The 13054-nt window shown below is 48.6% G+C and overlaps 1 protein-coding gene across 2 annotated transcripts in view; it reads right to left on the bottom strand.

Moving 5' to 3' along the window:
• Nucleotides 1-2812: 2812 nt before the first annotated feature.
• CNNM4 (cyclin and CBS domain divalent metal cation transport mediator 4) overlaps nucleotides 2813-13054 on the bottom strand; it is a 42877-nt gene continuing 32635 nt past the window's right edge. Inside the window, exons 4-8 of one of the 2 annotated variants that reach the window (XM_039232430.1) lie at nucleotides 11476-11645; nucleotides 11077-11173; nucleotides 9169-9231; nucleotides 5733-5914; nucleotides 2813-5422 (exon numbers count right to left, since the gene is read on the bottom strand). In XM_039232430.1, the coding sequence (XP_039088361.1) occupies nucleotides 5225-5422; nucleotides 5733-5914; nucleotides 9169-9231; nucleotides 11077-11173; nucleotides 11476-11645 (710 nt within the window). In that variant the 3' untranslated portion in view covers nucleotides 2813-5224. The remainder of the gene's footprint in view (nucleotides 5423-5732; nucleotides 5915-9168; nucleotides 9232-11076; nucleotides 11174-11475; nucleotides 11646-13054) is intronic. The other variant, XM_039232431.1, reaches the window with a different exon arrangement.

Here is a 13054-nt window from a genome sequence, read left to right as displayed (position 1 = left end):
GATTGCTCCCGACTGTGCTATAGGTCTGGCAACGTGAGAGAGCCCTTTGCCTTCAAGGAACTTGGTTCCTGCCAGGGAGAACGATGGTAATTATTTAACAAACGAAATCACTCCCTCTTTGGATTCTCAAAGCTGCTTTTACAGGAGAAAAGTGAAACATGACTTAGCATGGATGCTGGATTCCAACGCCACCTGCCTAATATCCTGGTCACCGTCCCAGCCACGCTAGCAGAGGGCAGCTCTGTCGGAAAGTATTGTTATGTGGTCACTTCAGTTCTAGCAGGTAATCCTCGGGAAAATATTTACTCAGGACCAACAAGAACTATTCAAGAAGGGAGTTTAGAAGACAGAATGGTTCATTGACAGTATGGAATGTTTTTCACCCATTATGTATGATCTTTGTGATTGGAAGGAAATAAACTGGGAACACAGGTGTCCAGATTGTGTTTTGTATTTTCTTTACATTTTTATGTATTTTCAAATTTCCTAGTGATAAAAGTACACTTTGAAAAGGGTGAATGTCATTTAAAATCTTTGTAAGGATTCTACAAAAACACATTTGAGGTCATGAAAATAATGTACTGTGGCCAGTTAAGGAAAATGTGTGGAAGGCATGTGTGCCTTAAATGTGTGCAATAAAGAGCAAATCCATGGTGAAAGACCAAAAGAAAAAAACACTTTGTGAAAAACTCTTCAAAGGATGGTAATAATGTCTTCAACATCTTAAAAACTTAGTGCTGTGACTATGCCAACTGTGGTCTCCATGTTTCCAGTTTGTATTATCCAGATGGTGCTATAGGCCTCACTTGCAGATTACAGAATAAGCCACCAGCAGAAGCAGTAATGACACCTACTGAGCCTTTCCACTGGATCAGCATGCATCCTCTGAAGAAAAAATAGATTCAGCCCCTTTACTTCGCACTTCTGTCTCCAAGTCCAGAGAAAATGCTGACATTGAAACAGAATGGATGACATGCCTAAAATGAAAGTAATGTGAAAAGTTAACTAGCAAAGAACAGTCCCAGAGGAAAGACAGAAAAAACTCCCTATGGATTTGGTCTCAGGTTCCCTTGGAAAACAACGTATAATCCATTTTCTGGAGAGAAGCTTTGGGTAGGACAATTGGATTGCACTTGCAAAACACAAACGACAATTGGATTGCACTTGCAAAACACAAACGTTCCCTTAAACTGTGGATACTCAAAGACGAAAAGGACGCAGTAGAACAAAGCTGCCGAAGGAGTGATTTTCTGTTAACAGTAGAGACCACAAGTGCTTCACCAGCTTCTTTCTCTGTTGGTTCTGCACTATTCTTTACCCCCACCCCTTGGGTAGTCACTGCATCAGTGGAGACACACTGCCACTTGACTTTCAGGTCCCTCGTGGATCCTTCCTGGGCCAGTTTCCTTACTGCTCATTTGGTTCAAAACATTTCCATGTTTCATCTAAATACCTAATCTTGAGTTGCAAACTCGTAACTATTGTGACTTCACAAATCCTTGCTTATTTCTCAAGTCTGCAAGTGTCATTTAACTCCAGCCCGTCTTCCTTGACCATCTCTTGACTAGGTTGGGTCAAGTTTATGGGAGCTTTGTGCTCTTCCCCAGTAGCATCCAGTGCTTACCTTCTTGTAAGACCCATTCATTCATTCATTCATTCATTCATTCAACAAGTATTTCCTGCATTGAGTGCCTGCAGTGTACCAGGTACTATTCTAGTGCTGGTACTCTGTGGGAATGAGAAAGGCCCTGCCCTCCTGGAACTTAGGTTCTAGTGTGGGAACAACAGACAATACACAAATCCTCATTTTACTATTTGGCAGTAAATGCTATGGAGCAAAACAAAGCGAGATAAGGAAATGGACAGAGGGATGGGCACCATGCTATTTTAGATGGGGTGACCAGGGAAGTCTTCTCCAAGGAGGTAACATTTGAACCGAAACTTAGATGTAAGGGAGGGGGTGAGCCTCACAAAGACCTGGGAGAAGAGTTCCATGTGTAGGACACAGGAAGTCAGAAAGTTCTGGTGTGACTGTCTCCCTCAAGGACTCTTCCTCACTAAACTCACTGAGGAGTTGGTGGCACCTGGCATGTAGCAGGGGCTTAAACACGTGTGGAACATACAGTCAGATGACATTTATTCTCATGTCCACCTATACACAAGCTTTTGCATCTGCTACTTTATCTAGAATGTCCTATTTTCTCCCCTTTAAATATTCCCCCAATTTGTCTGCTCTGTTAAGCCTGGCTTGCTTGAGCCTCTGGCCTCAGCACACTCAATTACAAAGCACAGCCACAGCACCTATGGGCCCCTCACAAGTCTGCACAGCAGGAACCTCAAGAGTGGATGCGGTGAGGTGATTCTCAGGTGGGCTCTTCAGGGGATGAGCTCTCTAACTTTGAGAACTCCACCAACTTCATGAGCAAGGACAAAAAGGCAACTGCATCTTATAAAACAACGTGGTCATACTTTTGGATAAAGCTTTCCCTTCAGCCCCCAGGGGAAGGAGAAGGGGCGATGTGCCCATTCTGTCTGCCCCCTCTAGTACCTGCATTTTTACAAGATCCCTCATTGTGGCAGTTGAGCACATCTGCCCTGCACAACTGACAGCAGCTGGCACTCTCTAGCTCCTGTGACAACAGCCTTGATTACATATGTTTTGTAAATTTCTGCTTTCCTTTTCACTGTTAAACTGTCCCAGAATACTTGCCCCTAGCCCTGTCACAGGTGATAGCCAACCACAGCCACTGTCTTTATGACAGGTACCAAATACTGACAGGACTCAAAGAGGCAAATGATAGACTCACCAAGATTTCATGTTTCATTTTTTATTACCAATCAAAAATAAATTCCATATATTGTTTAGCAAATATTATCACTGTCTTGTGACAAAAGACACAAGAGTCATAACAACAAAACTCCCCGAGAGTCAAACTCATAACAATGCCAAAATAAATCACAAAAATATACAAATTAAAATCTTATGCAAAATAAATAGGAGTTACTTGCTATGGTGGCTGTGACTTGCCTACCCATTTGGAGGCCATTTGCGAAGGTCTCCCTTACACAGGAAGACACGCAGGGATGGGCCAGTTCCAGGGTATGGCTCGGCCCAGGAACCAGAGGTTGGAATAGGAAGTGAAAAATTGCACTGGGAGGAGGAAGTCATCGGACCAGTAATATTTGGAAATAATTATGACCCTCTGCAAGAAGTGATTATAAATGGGGAAAGGGAGGGGGAGGAGGGACCATCTGTTGGTAGTAACTGTGTGTGCAAAGAGGTAGCTGTGGAAGTGTGTGCACCTGCTCCTTTTACTTCACACACACTCACTTGGTTCAGGCCAATACGGTCTGCTCCACCTGGCACTCAGGTCTCTCAGGAACACAGCTTTGCAAGCTCCCATGTGGACTCAGAGAGCAAGCTGCTCCTGTAGAAAACTGAGGGGTTTCCCCCAACAGGGAATAAAGGTCTAGTGTCTTTTTTTCTCATGCCTGAGAACCCATGGGTGTTACCACCTTCTCTCCAGACTTTTAGGACTAAATTCTGTGACTGGGGAAGATTTTAAACTGGCCAGGCAAGTAAGTATGCTTGGTACAAGACATTTCCTGGTCCCAAGAGTTAGGGTTCTCCAGGCGCCTGAAGAACAGAGTACTTGGGGTGACAGAAGTCACTGGCTGAGGAAAGGGTCAATAAATACTACTGAGGTGGAAGGCCTGCAGAGTCTCCCTCGCCTGATCTTGGGCCCCGGGCAACTGTTCCACCCGATGAAAGGGCCAACATGGACCTTGGTCCCACGGCCTCCCCAACAGCGGCAAGCCTGGAGCCCTGCAGCAGGGCCCAATCCAGCCCCAGGGAAAAGGTGCTGGGGTGGAACTTCGTGTGCGGGTGGAGCTCTCAGGATCCAGTACCACTAGCTTCAGCCAAGGCCAGGATGACAGCTCAGGCTAAGATTACAAAGATGGGGCAACAGGGCTGTGGGCCTTTTAGGTAGAAACTTCCTTTCTTGGGTTTTGTACGTGTGTGAACAGGGGTTGAGTAAGCCTCAGCCACACAGGAAAGGGCACGAAGAACCTTAGGTTGGCTTCCTATGTGTCCTGTTGTCCTCAATTCCCAAGAGACATTGGGGTTTTGAGATGAGAAGCAGGGAGTCTGGAAAGAAGGGCTTCACAGGTCAGTGACTGACACTTGACTTACACTGTGGGGTGGGAAGGGGGATGGATCAATTGCTAACAACACATGCCCATGACCAGATTCCCTCCTGGAATGGAAAGGAGTATCTCAGACAAGTCACCCGTAATGTAGACAGATGCTCTCCCACCTAGGGGGAAACCTTTGACAAAAGTAAGGGCAGGGCCTGGGGAGCAGGGGTAAGCAATCTTAGAGGTGTTGAGACCCTGCTTAACACTCAGTCAAACCAGTGGAGGCAGGGGTGAGAGTCCTCAGCCTAACCCAACTCACCAGAAGAGCCCATCAGCAGAACTGTAGGAAATCCCGGGATCCAGCGATTGACAGGAGGTATGCTCCTCTCTGTAGCTGGGAGTACCATGTCCCTCATCACAGTTACCCAGAATTCCTCGGCCTCAGCGACGTCAGACAGGCCTCAGTGCATGTGTCCAGGCAGTTGTTCTCAGCGCTATTTGGTTCTTTGCTTCCTGGAAGGAACTATCTTCCTCCCAAGAGAAAACCTCCCTCCAGTGGACCTCTGGGATCCCATCTCTGGAGGCGGAGGAGGAGGGAGAGGAGGCAGAGAAGGAAGAGTGGGCTCCCTGAGTCAGGGACATAAGCCAGACGGTCATGGCTGGGAACAGAGTATGGCTATTGCTTCCTGGGGTGAGAAACCCTACCCCTTTTAATTAAAGATTTTATGGGAAAAAATTTGCTTTAAATAAAGTTCCTTAACCCTGTCTTCCCTTCCCTATTCCTTTCCCCAAACAATATTTAAAAAGAGGAGTGGTGAGCCTAGTTCAGAAATCCTCTCAGTAAAAAATAGGCTTGCTCGTGGTAGCCGGCCCACTGCCCTGCCAGTCCGGGGCTGGGCAGCCACTACCTCAGAGCTATTCAGAGGTCCCTGTCAGAGGCCAGAGCCCCCACATGCTGGAGGCCATCTGGCTGCTCAGTTAGACAGGCTATCTGCACCCCTTCTGGCCTAACAGGCTCCCTATCTTCATGTGGGCCCACTGGGGAGACCCCCGCGGGGCTGGCGGGGGGCCCCGGGCCCTCCTGTCAGATGGCACTCTCATGGGAAGCTCTGTGCAGCAAAGAGTTGCGCTCATTGAGAAGAGTCGTGGTCTCATCTACCACAGGCAGCTCAGCCTTCCCGAGCAAGTTCTCTGGGCAGATGGTGCAGCCATCCAGGGGAAACTGAGGGCAGTTCTCCATGCGGGAGGCCAGCAGCCCGTTCTGATACTGTTGCCGAGTGATCTGCAGGAGGGAGGGATGAGGTTCACAGAGAGCAGGGACTGAGAGGCAAACCTTACACGACGCGGGGGAACAGGGTTGGCCAGGGCTGGGGCTGGGAGTCCAGAGGAGAGGACGTGACTAGCTGGAGTTTCTGGAAGCTTGTGGAAAGAGTGAGAATAAGGAGGACACACATCTTGGGACTGGGCCCTCTGTGCCATGTGTGGTGGGTGAAAGAAAGAAGTTGCTGATTGCTGGGGCAGAGTCATCCAGATGCCCAGGACGAAGACGAGGAAGACAGCGCTGCCCAGGCGGAGACACAGGAAGCGCTCACCTTAATGTACTGGAGGTCCATGAGTGCCCGGACGCTGAAGTCAGAGATGTACTGGCCCAGGACGGAGCTGCCAAACTGGTTGCTGCTGCCTGCCAAGGCAGCTGTGCTCACGAGATCCGTGCGGTCTGGGTAACTGAGAGAGGCTGAGCGACTGAGGGCGGTGGGGTGGGATGGGGAGTGGTCTGTGGGGAGAGAGAGGTCGTCAGGCCAGGAGCCTCCGGGGCCCCCTCACAGCCGCTCGCTAACCTGTCCCAGGGACATCCGGGAGCGGGACCCCACCAGGAATAGGAACAGTTCTTAAAGACAAGCAGAAGCTCCAACTGCAGATGTGACCTCATCAAAGCAAATGAGTTAGTTTGTTTAGAAGTGTTGTGCAATAGGTATTAAAAAGCCTACCAAAGCAGAAAACAAAAACCAAAGACACAGAAAGTTTCTGGCTACACACTCCTCATTTCCCCAACAACTAATCCGTCAGGAGCAACACAGTGATTACCGCACCATGGCAGACAAGTCGCCATCTTTGTCTCCATAACAGCTTGTAACAGGTGTCATACACTGCACACTTTTTAAAAGTCCTTTAAAGAAAGACACATAGTGTGTACCCTCTCACTGCGCATCCACACACACCTCACGACATCATGCCCTATTCACATCTTAAAATGCTGTTTGGTTTGTTTGTTTGTTTTTTAAGTGCTTCATGCCCAGCGTGGAGCCCCAGTGTGGGGTCTGAACTCATGACCCTGAGATCAAGACCTGAGCTGAGATCGAGAATCAGACACTTAACTGACTCAGCCACCCAGGCGCCCCTTAAAATGCTTTTCAGAGGTCAAAAATGTGTTCTGCACATGACCTGTGCTGTGTGGAACTGTCCTGCCCACTTGTGTCTGCTGGCCCCAGACAGGGGTTCCCCTCACACGAACCTAGAGCATCCAGAGCTCCAGGCCTCCCACTCTGGTGGTTTTCACCAGACTGGTCCAAGAAGGTCCCTGGAGGCAAAGACTGGGGTAGCAGTGGAGGCGCCCCTTCCCATGACGAGGGGCAGCACAGGCCTCCATCCAGACGACTGTAACCAGGAAAGGGGGATGACTCAACCACAAATGAGGAAGGAACTGTACCCATATTGTATATCATTAGCTCTTATTTTTGAGAACACTTAGAAAACAATGAAATGCACAAAGAAGTTAATTGTGAAGGCATGCTGGCTTCTTTTAAACAAACAGGAAATGTACTAAGCTTATTTACTTAACCGCTAACTAAGTTACTAACGACTAAATTAGCTATTCTTACAAAGAGCTCAGTGAAGACAGCAAACATAATGAATCCAGGTGACTGAATGACCAATTCAAGTTTAACTAAGTGAGATTGAACTAAGTAATACTCTAGCTTTGAGCTTCATTCATAAAACTAGGAAAATAGAATCTGGGTAGTCTATGATTGGGTGGTATACAATCATTAGAGAGGATCGTGTGCATACATATCACTTATCCTAACTTAACATCTCTGATTAAGTTCTAGAAAAGAAACACAAATACTAAAGATATTACCTAATATTTCATGTTAATCATTTGGATGATGGAATGTTTTTTTTGGATGATGGAATGCTTTTACTAATGCTTATTAACGCTCCAGAAACTGAATTTTAAAACAACACAAGTTAGTGACACGGTCTTTTAAAAACAGAAGCCCAAAAAGAAATAGACCAAAACAGGAAACACTTCTGAATAATTAAATTATGATACTTCTTCACTTTCTTAAGACTTTTCTCTATTTACTCAATTTTCTAAATAAGCTATGCTGCTTTTATGATTAAAACAGAACTATAAATGTGTAAAAGAATAATTAAGAGATTTTGACTTGGTAATTTCATTCTGAAAGGACATCCTGAGGACATAATCTTAAACACAGAGAAAGTTTTCCCATAAAGAGGTTTACATCCTGGTGTTATTTAGACCCCAATGAATGTGCATAGGGGGTGGAATGACAAATGGAGACACATGTGCCTGGGGGAATACTGGGTGGCTCCAACCAGAAAGCTTCTGGAAAAGCATCTCTGTTCCCATATGAGGTAAAAACATCAGGATCTAAACCGCGCATGCATAAACTCCCGGCCGGCGGGATACAAGCACAGGTGCAGAAGAGAGAAGAGAGGGGCTGAGATGTTGGCCAAGGAGGACCAGCACGGTCCATTCTGTTGTCATTACTCATCACCCACTCAAAGGCCATTGTCCGCTTCCTACTTCCTATCACAGCCAAAAAGTGGCTATTTGAAAAATGATGAGTGCTGTCTAAATCACCTTTTTACCTTTTTTTTTTTTTTTTTTTTAAGAGACTCAATGAAAAGAAAAATGTCCTTTGGTACAGCTGAGAAGGAGAAAAAAAAACCAGCCGTTCAAATATGAAATCAGAAAAGACGGACTCTGGTGATAGGACTGTTAGGGCCTCAGGAGCTTCTTTAAGTTACACAGTGAGACTGGAGCTCAAAGGCGCTTGGAATTCTCCTGACCTCCTCTAGGCTCACCAGGACAGGTCAGAATTCTGATGGTGACACCAGCACTTTCTGCCACCCTCTGCTGCCTCCGTATAAATGACTGGGAACTGACTGACTCTGGCCAGCAATCTTGGGATAAGGCTCAGGAGTGTGTCCCAGAAAAGGCCAGAAACAGCATATGGCATTGGGCCTTTTCCTCAATACTTTCTGACTGGAATAGCATGTTTTAGTTGTGATCGAGAAAAAAAACAGAAATAACAATTGAGCTCTAACATTTCATACCAATTCTCTCACTGCTCCTGACAATTCTAAGAAGTGGGCACATGTATCGTTCCCATTTCACAAGAGGGAACAAAGACTTAGAGTAAGTCAGCTCGTGGAATCATTTAGCTAGTAACTGCAGAGACAGCATTCAAACAGGGCAGTCTGCCCAGGGCCGCACTTCTAACTGCCCGGCGGCTGCCTCCCCCTGGCAGGCAGACACCAGCAGCAACAGAAGGAAGAGCAAAGCCTGTGAAGAAAGGAGGAAAGTTTTTTAGAGAAAGCCGATGACATGACAAGCATCCTGGTGTTCGTGAGTGGCCTGGATCGGGGGGGTGCTGAACAGCGGAGTTCACCTGGCCTGGCCAGAAGCAACCCTCCCTTCCCACCCTATCTGTGTCCATGCATGCGTGTGTGTATGTGCGTGTGTGCGTGTGTGCGTCTTCTCAAGGACTCAAGGACCTTTGGGGAAGCTCTTCCAGGACCAGGGCAAAGCCACCCAGTAATGAGGCCCTAGGCCAAGCAGAGCCAGTGCAAATCAGGCTGGCCCACAAGTGTGAACGGGTGGAATGGCCCGAGGTGCAGTGTGGGGAGCCCCAGTGCCTGCTGGGAGAGGTTAACAGAGCTGTGGTGTGTGGGCTCAGGCGACAGGTGGCAGTGCAAACTTCTCCAGCCATGCCACGTTACCTGAGAGCCGGGAGAGCAGGGAGTTCCGCTTGCCAGGCGGATACCCGACCTGGGTTGAAGGCACTGGAGCAAAAGAGGAAAAGGTCAGCGATGGGTAGGGTGAGGAGGCAGAACATGGAGCCACAGATACGGGATGGAGAAGAAGATCTGCTGGGGGCCAGGCTCCCTTGGGCAGAGAGGGGATACAATGGAAAGGCGGACATGGCTCTGATGATGGGGAAGGGCTTAGGGCAGTCCAACAAGCCCTGCTCAGAGAGGGACAGAAGCTCCCATAGTGAAGCTAGAGCCCCCCAAAAGTCATCTCTTCTCCCTTTTGGCCACTTCAAGTGGGAACTAAGTGCCTCCAAGTCAAAGGATAGAGCCCAGGACTGACCCACGGCCTCTAAGTCATTGCTGCAGAGAAAGAGCGCCTGTAGGAAATGTCCCATGACTGTGTGCCCTTCAGTACAAGATTTCCGCCAACTGGATGGGAAGAGGTACTCTTGAGAGGGGAAGAGAAGTCCTCCTTAAGCCCAACACATCCAGGCAGGGGCCACCTGCTCGAAAACCCAGCTCTGGAACCTTGTCTCCTCACTCCCTCCTTCCTGGAGCCCGCTCATGCCGGTGGAGGGGCAGAGCTGTGTCAGGCCAGTGGATAAGCTGAGCTGTGTCAATATACGTGGCTGCCTTGGCCTCTACACAGGGTCCTCTTTGTCAAAGGACAGCAACAGGCATAGCACAGAAGCTCTCCAGGAGATGCACACACACCTAAATGTGTGGCCTGTCCCCCAGCAACAAAGCAGACTTTCACTTTCCAGCCTGCAGCAACCTGGGGCCCCTCTCGAGGTTAAAAGGGGTCACATAACTGGTCAGGAGCCAATCTGGCAAGACTTGGGTCTTGCCTGCTGGGTGCCACTTCAGCCACAAGGCCCCTCTGGCAAGGGGAGCTTGAGCCACCCAGGACTGGAGAAGCAGAAAGCACCAGGGTGGCCAGAGTGGCCCTTCCCTGGACTTCCCACAACCTCTTTTGGAGAACATGTCCAGTCCTCTGTTTGTCCCAAGTCCCTTTATCCCATCAGAACCAGCCCTTAGGGTGCCTGGGTGGCTCAGTCTATTAAGCATCCGACTCTTGATTTTGGGTCAGGTCAGGATCTCACAGTTTGTGAGTTCGAGCCCCACGTCAGGCTCTGCAGTGGCAATGCAGAGCCTGCTTGGGATTCTGTGTCCCTCTCTCTCTGCCCCTGCTCCACTTGTTCTCTCTCTCAAAAGAAAGAAATAAACATTAAAAAAAAAGAAAAGAAAATAAAGAACCAGCCCTTAACCAAAAGGCAGTAGCTAAGCCCCCTGAAAAGTCAAGCCCATCTGCAACCTGCCCAGCAAACAGGCCCTGGCCTGGACCCCCTCACTCTCCACTTCAACTCCCTTTAACACAGTCTCCATAAGCAAAAGCCTGTAGCCTCTCTCCACCTGCCTCCACTCACCCTTCTCGCTGCTGTGCTGCTTGCCCGGTTGGCCCATTCTGCTATCGTCCTAACCCTGCTCAAAGGCCATCAGTGGCTTCCTGCTTCCTATCACAACCAAATGCTGTCAACTTTCTGGGGCTCCGCGACATGTCCTTACTCCCCATGGTCCTCCCCAACTCTGGCAGGCTTGTCTCGCATCTCAAGCCACGCCCTCAGTTCCCTGCAGGCCTTCGCTCAGTTTGCCTTCCCATCTCTTCTCCCTACTCTCGGAATCCTGTCCAAAGGAGCCAGTCACACCTCTTCTGGACCACCTCTGCTAGGCTCTGCCAGCTCTGGCCCTTACGGGCCTCCCTCTCCCGTGAGCCACCTGGACTGCCCTAGGTTCTGGGGTGCCAGTCTAAGTCTCCCCCTAACCCAGGTATGCTGGAGGGCAGCACAGAAGCACAGATGCACTCCGGAGACTCACCAGAGGTGGGCGAGGACAGGGCCATGGTCCCATAGTAGGAGAAGGCACCTGTCTCAAACTTCATGTTCTCCTTCCCAGCCTCCACCTCCACCTTGCCCTGGAAGAACAGAGGGTCAGGGAGACAAACAGACTGAGAAGGAAAACTCAACTGAGAGAAAAAGGACGAAGCAAGAGGGAGAAGAGAGGGTGAGGAATGGCTAGTTCCAGGGCCCTGAAGAGCTCAGGTGCCCTGACCTGGACACTCAAGAGTGGCCTCTAAGGATATGGGCAAAGGGGGAGCAGAGGCTCAGGGGCAGGCTGGATGCTTCCCAGGCAGGAAGGCCCTGAGTCCCCCAGCCACCGCAGCAGACAAGGAGGGGAGAGTGAGCACAGGGGGCAGGTATGGAGCAGGCCACTCACCTGCAGGATGAGGATAAAGTAGTCGGCCGGCTTATTTCGGGTGTACAGGTAATGGCGGATGTAGTATTTGTTGTGCTCATCAAACTTGAGTTCCTGGATGACGTCTGGGTACTTGAGCAGCCGAAGCAGGATTTTCTCAGATATTAGAGAGGGGCTGAACTGGGGAACCTCTGTAGGAAGAGAGAAGAGGACTTCTCAGGGGGTCTGGACCAGGCAATGTGGGGAACACAGCCCCCTCCCTGCCCAGGCCTTGCCCTTTGGTTCTGTACCTCCCTGGGAAGGAAGCACCCTTGGATCTAGACTGGTTAGACTCCAGTCGGCCTGCCTGCCTGGGCTAGAATAGGGCAAATTACTTCACCTGTGTCTCAGTCTCCTCATCTATAAAATGAGGATTAAAAACCTCATAGGGTTGGGGCGCCTGGGTGGCTCAGCATCTGATTCTGAGCATCTGATTCTTTTTCTTTCTTAATTAATTTTTTTAAAATTTACATCCAAGTTAGCTACCATGTAACTATTTCAGGAGTAGAATCCAGTGATTCATCCCCTATGTATAATGGCCAATACTCATCCCAACAAGTGTCTTCCTTAATGTCTCTTGCCCATTTAGCCCGTCTCCACACCCACAACCCCTCCAGCAACCTTTAGTTTGTTCTCTATATTTGAGTCTCTTGTGTTCTGTCCCCTTCCCTGTTTTCTTCGTCAATGTTCATCTGTTTTGTATCTTAAATTCCACATATGAGCGAAGTCATATGATATTTGTCTTTCTCTGACTAATTTCACTTAGCATAATATCCTCTAGTTGCATCCATGTAGTTGCAAATGGCAGCACTTCATTCTTTTTGATTGCTGAGTAATACTCCAATGTATATATACACACCACATCTTCTTTAACCATTCATCCGTCAATGGACATTTGGGCTCTTTCCATACTTTGGCTATTGTCAACAGTACTGTTATAAACATTGGGGTGCATGTGCCCCTCCGAAACAGGACACCTGTATCCTTTGGATAAGTACCTAGTAGTTCAATTGCTGGATCATAGAATAGTTTTATGTTTAATGTTTTGAGTAGCCTCCATACTGTTTTCCAGAGTGGTGGCACCAGTTTTCATTCCCACCAGCAGTGCGAAAGAGATCCTCTTTCTCTGCATCCTCGCCAACATCTGTTGTTGCCTGAGTTGTTAATGTGAGCCATTCTGACAGGTGTGAGGTGGTATCTCATTTTGGTTTTGATTTGTATTTCTCTGAGCATCTGACTCTTGATTTTGGCTCAAGTCATGATCTTGCAGTTCATGGGTTCAAGTCTTGTGTCAGGCTCTGCACTGATACCATGGAACCTGCTTAGGATTCTCTGTCTCTCCCTCACTCTTTCTCTGCCCCTTCCCTGCTCCTCATATATACACAACTTGCTCTCTCTCAAAATAGATAAACATTAAAAAAAAGATATCTAGGGGCACCTGGGTGGCTCAGTCGGTTGAGCATCCGACTTTGGCTCAGGTCATGATCTCACGGTCTGTGGCTCGAGCCCCACATCGGGGTCTGTGCTGACAGCTCAGAGCCTGGAGCCTGCTTCAGATCCT

The sequence above is a fragment of the Hyaena hyaena genome, unplaced genomic scaffold (genome assembly GCF_003009895.1).
Source record: "Hyaena hyaena isolate Hyena2069 unplaced genomic scaffold, ASM300989v1 scaffold_64, whole genome shotgun sequence".
NCBI lineage: Eukaryota > Metazoa > Chordata > Mammalia > Carnivora > Hyaenidae > Hyaena > Hyaena hyaena.
This window is presented reverse-complemented; position numbering and strand designations above follow the sequence as displayed.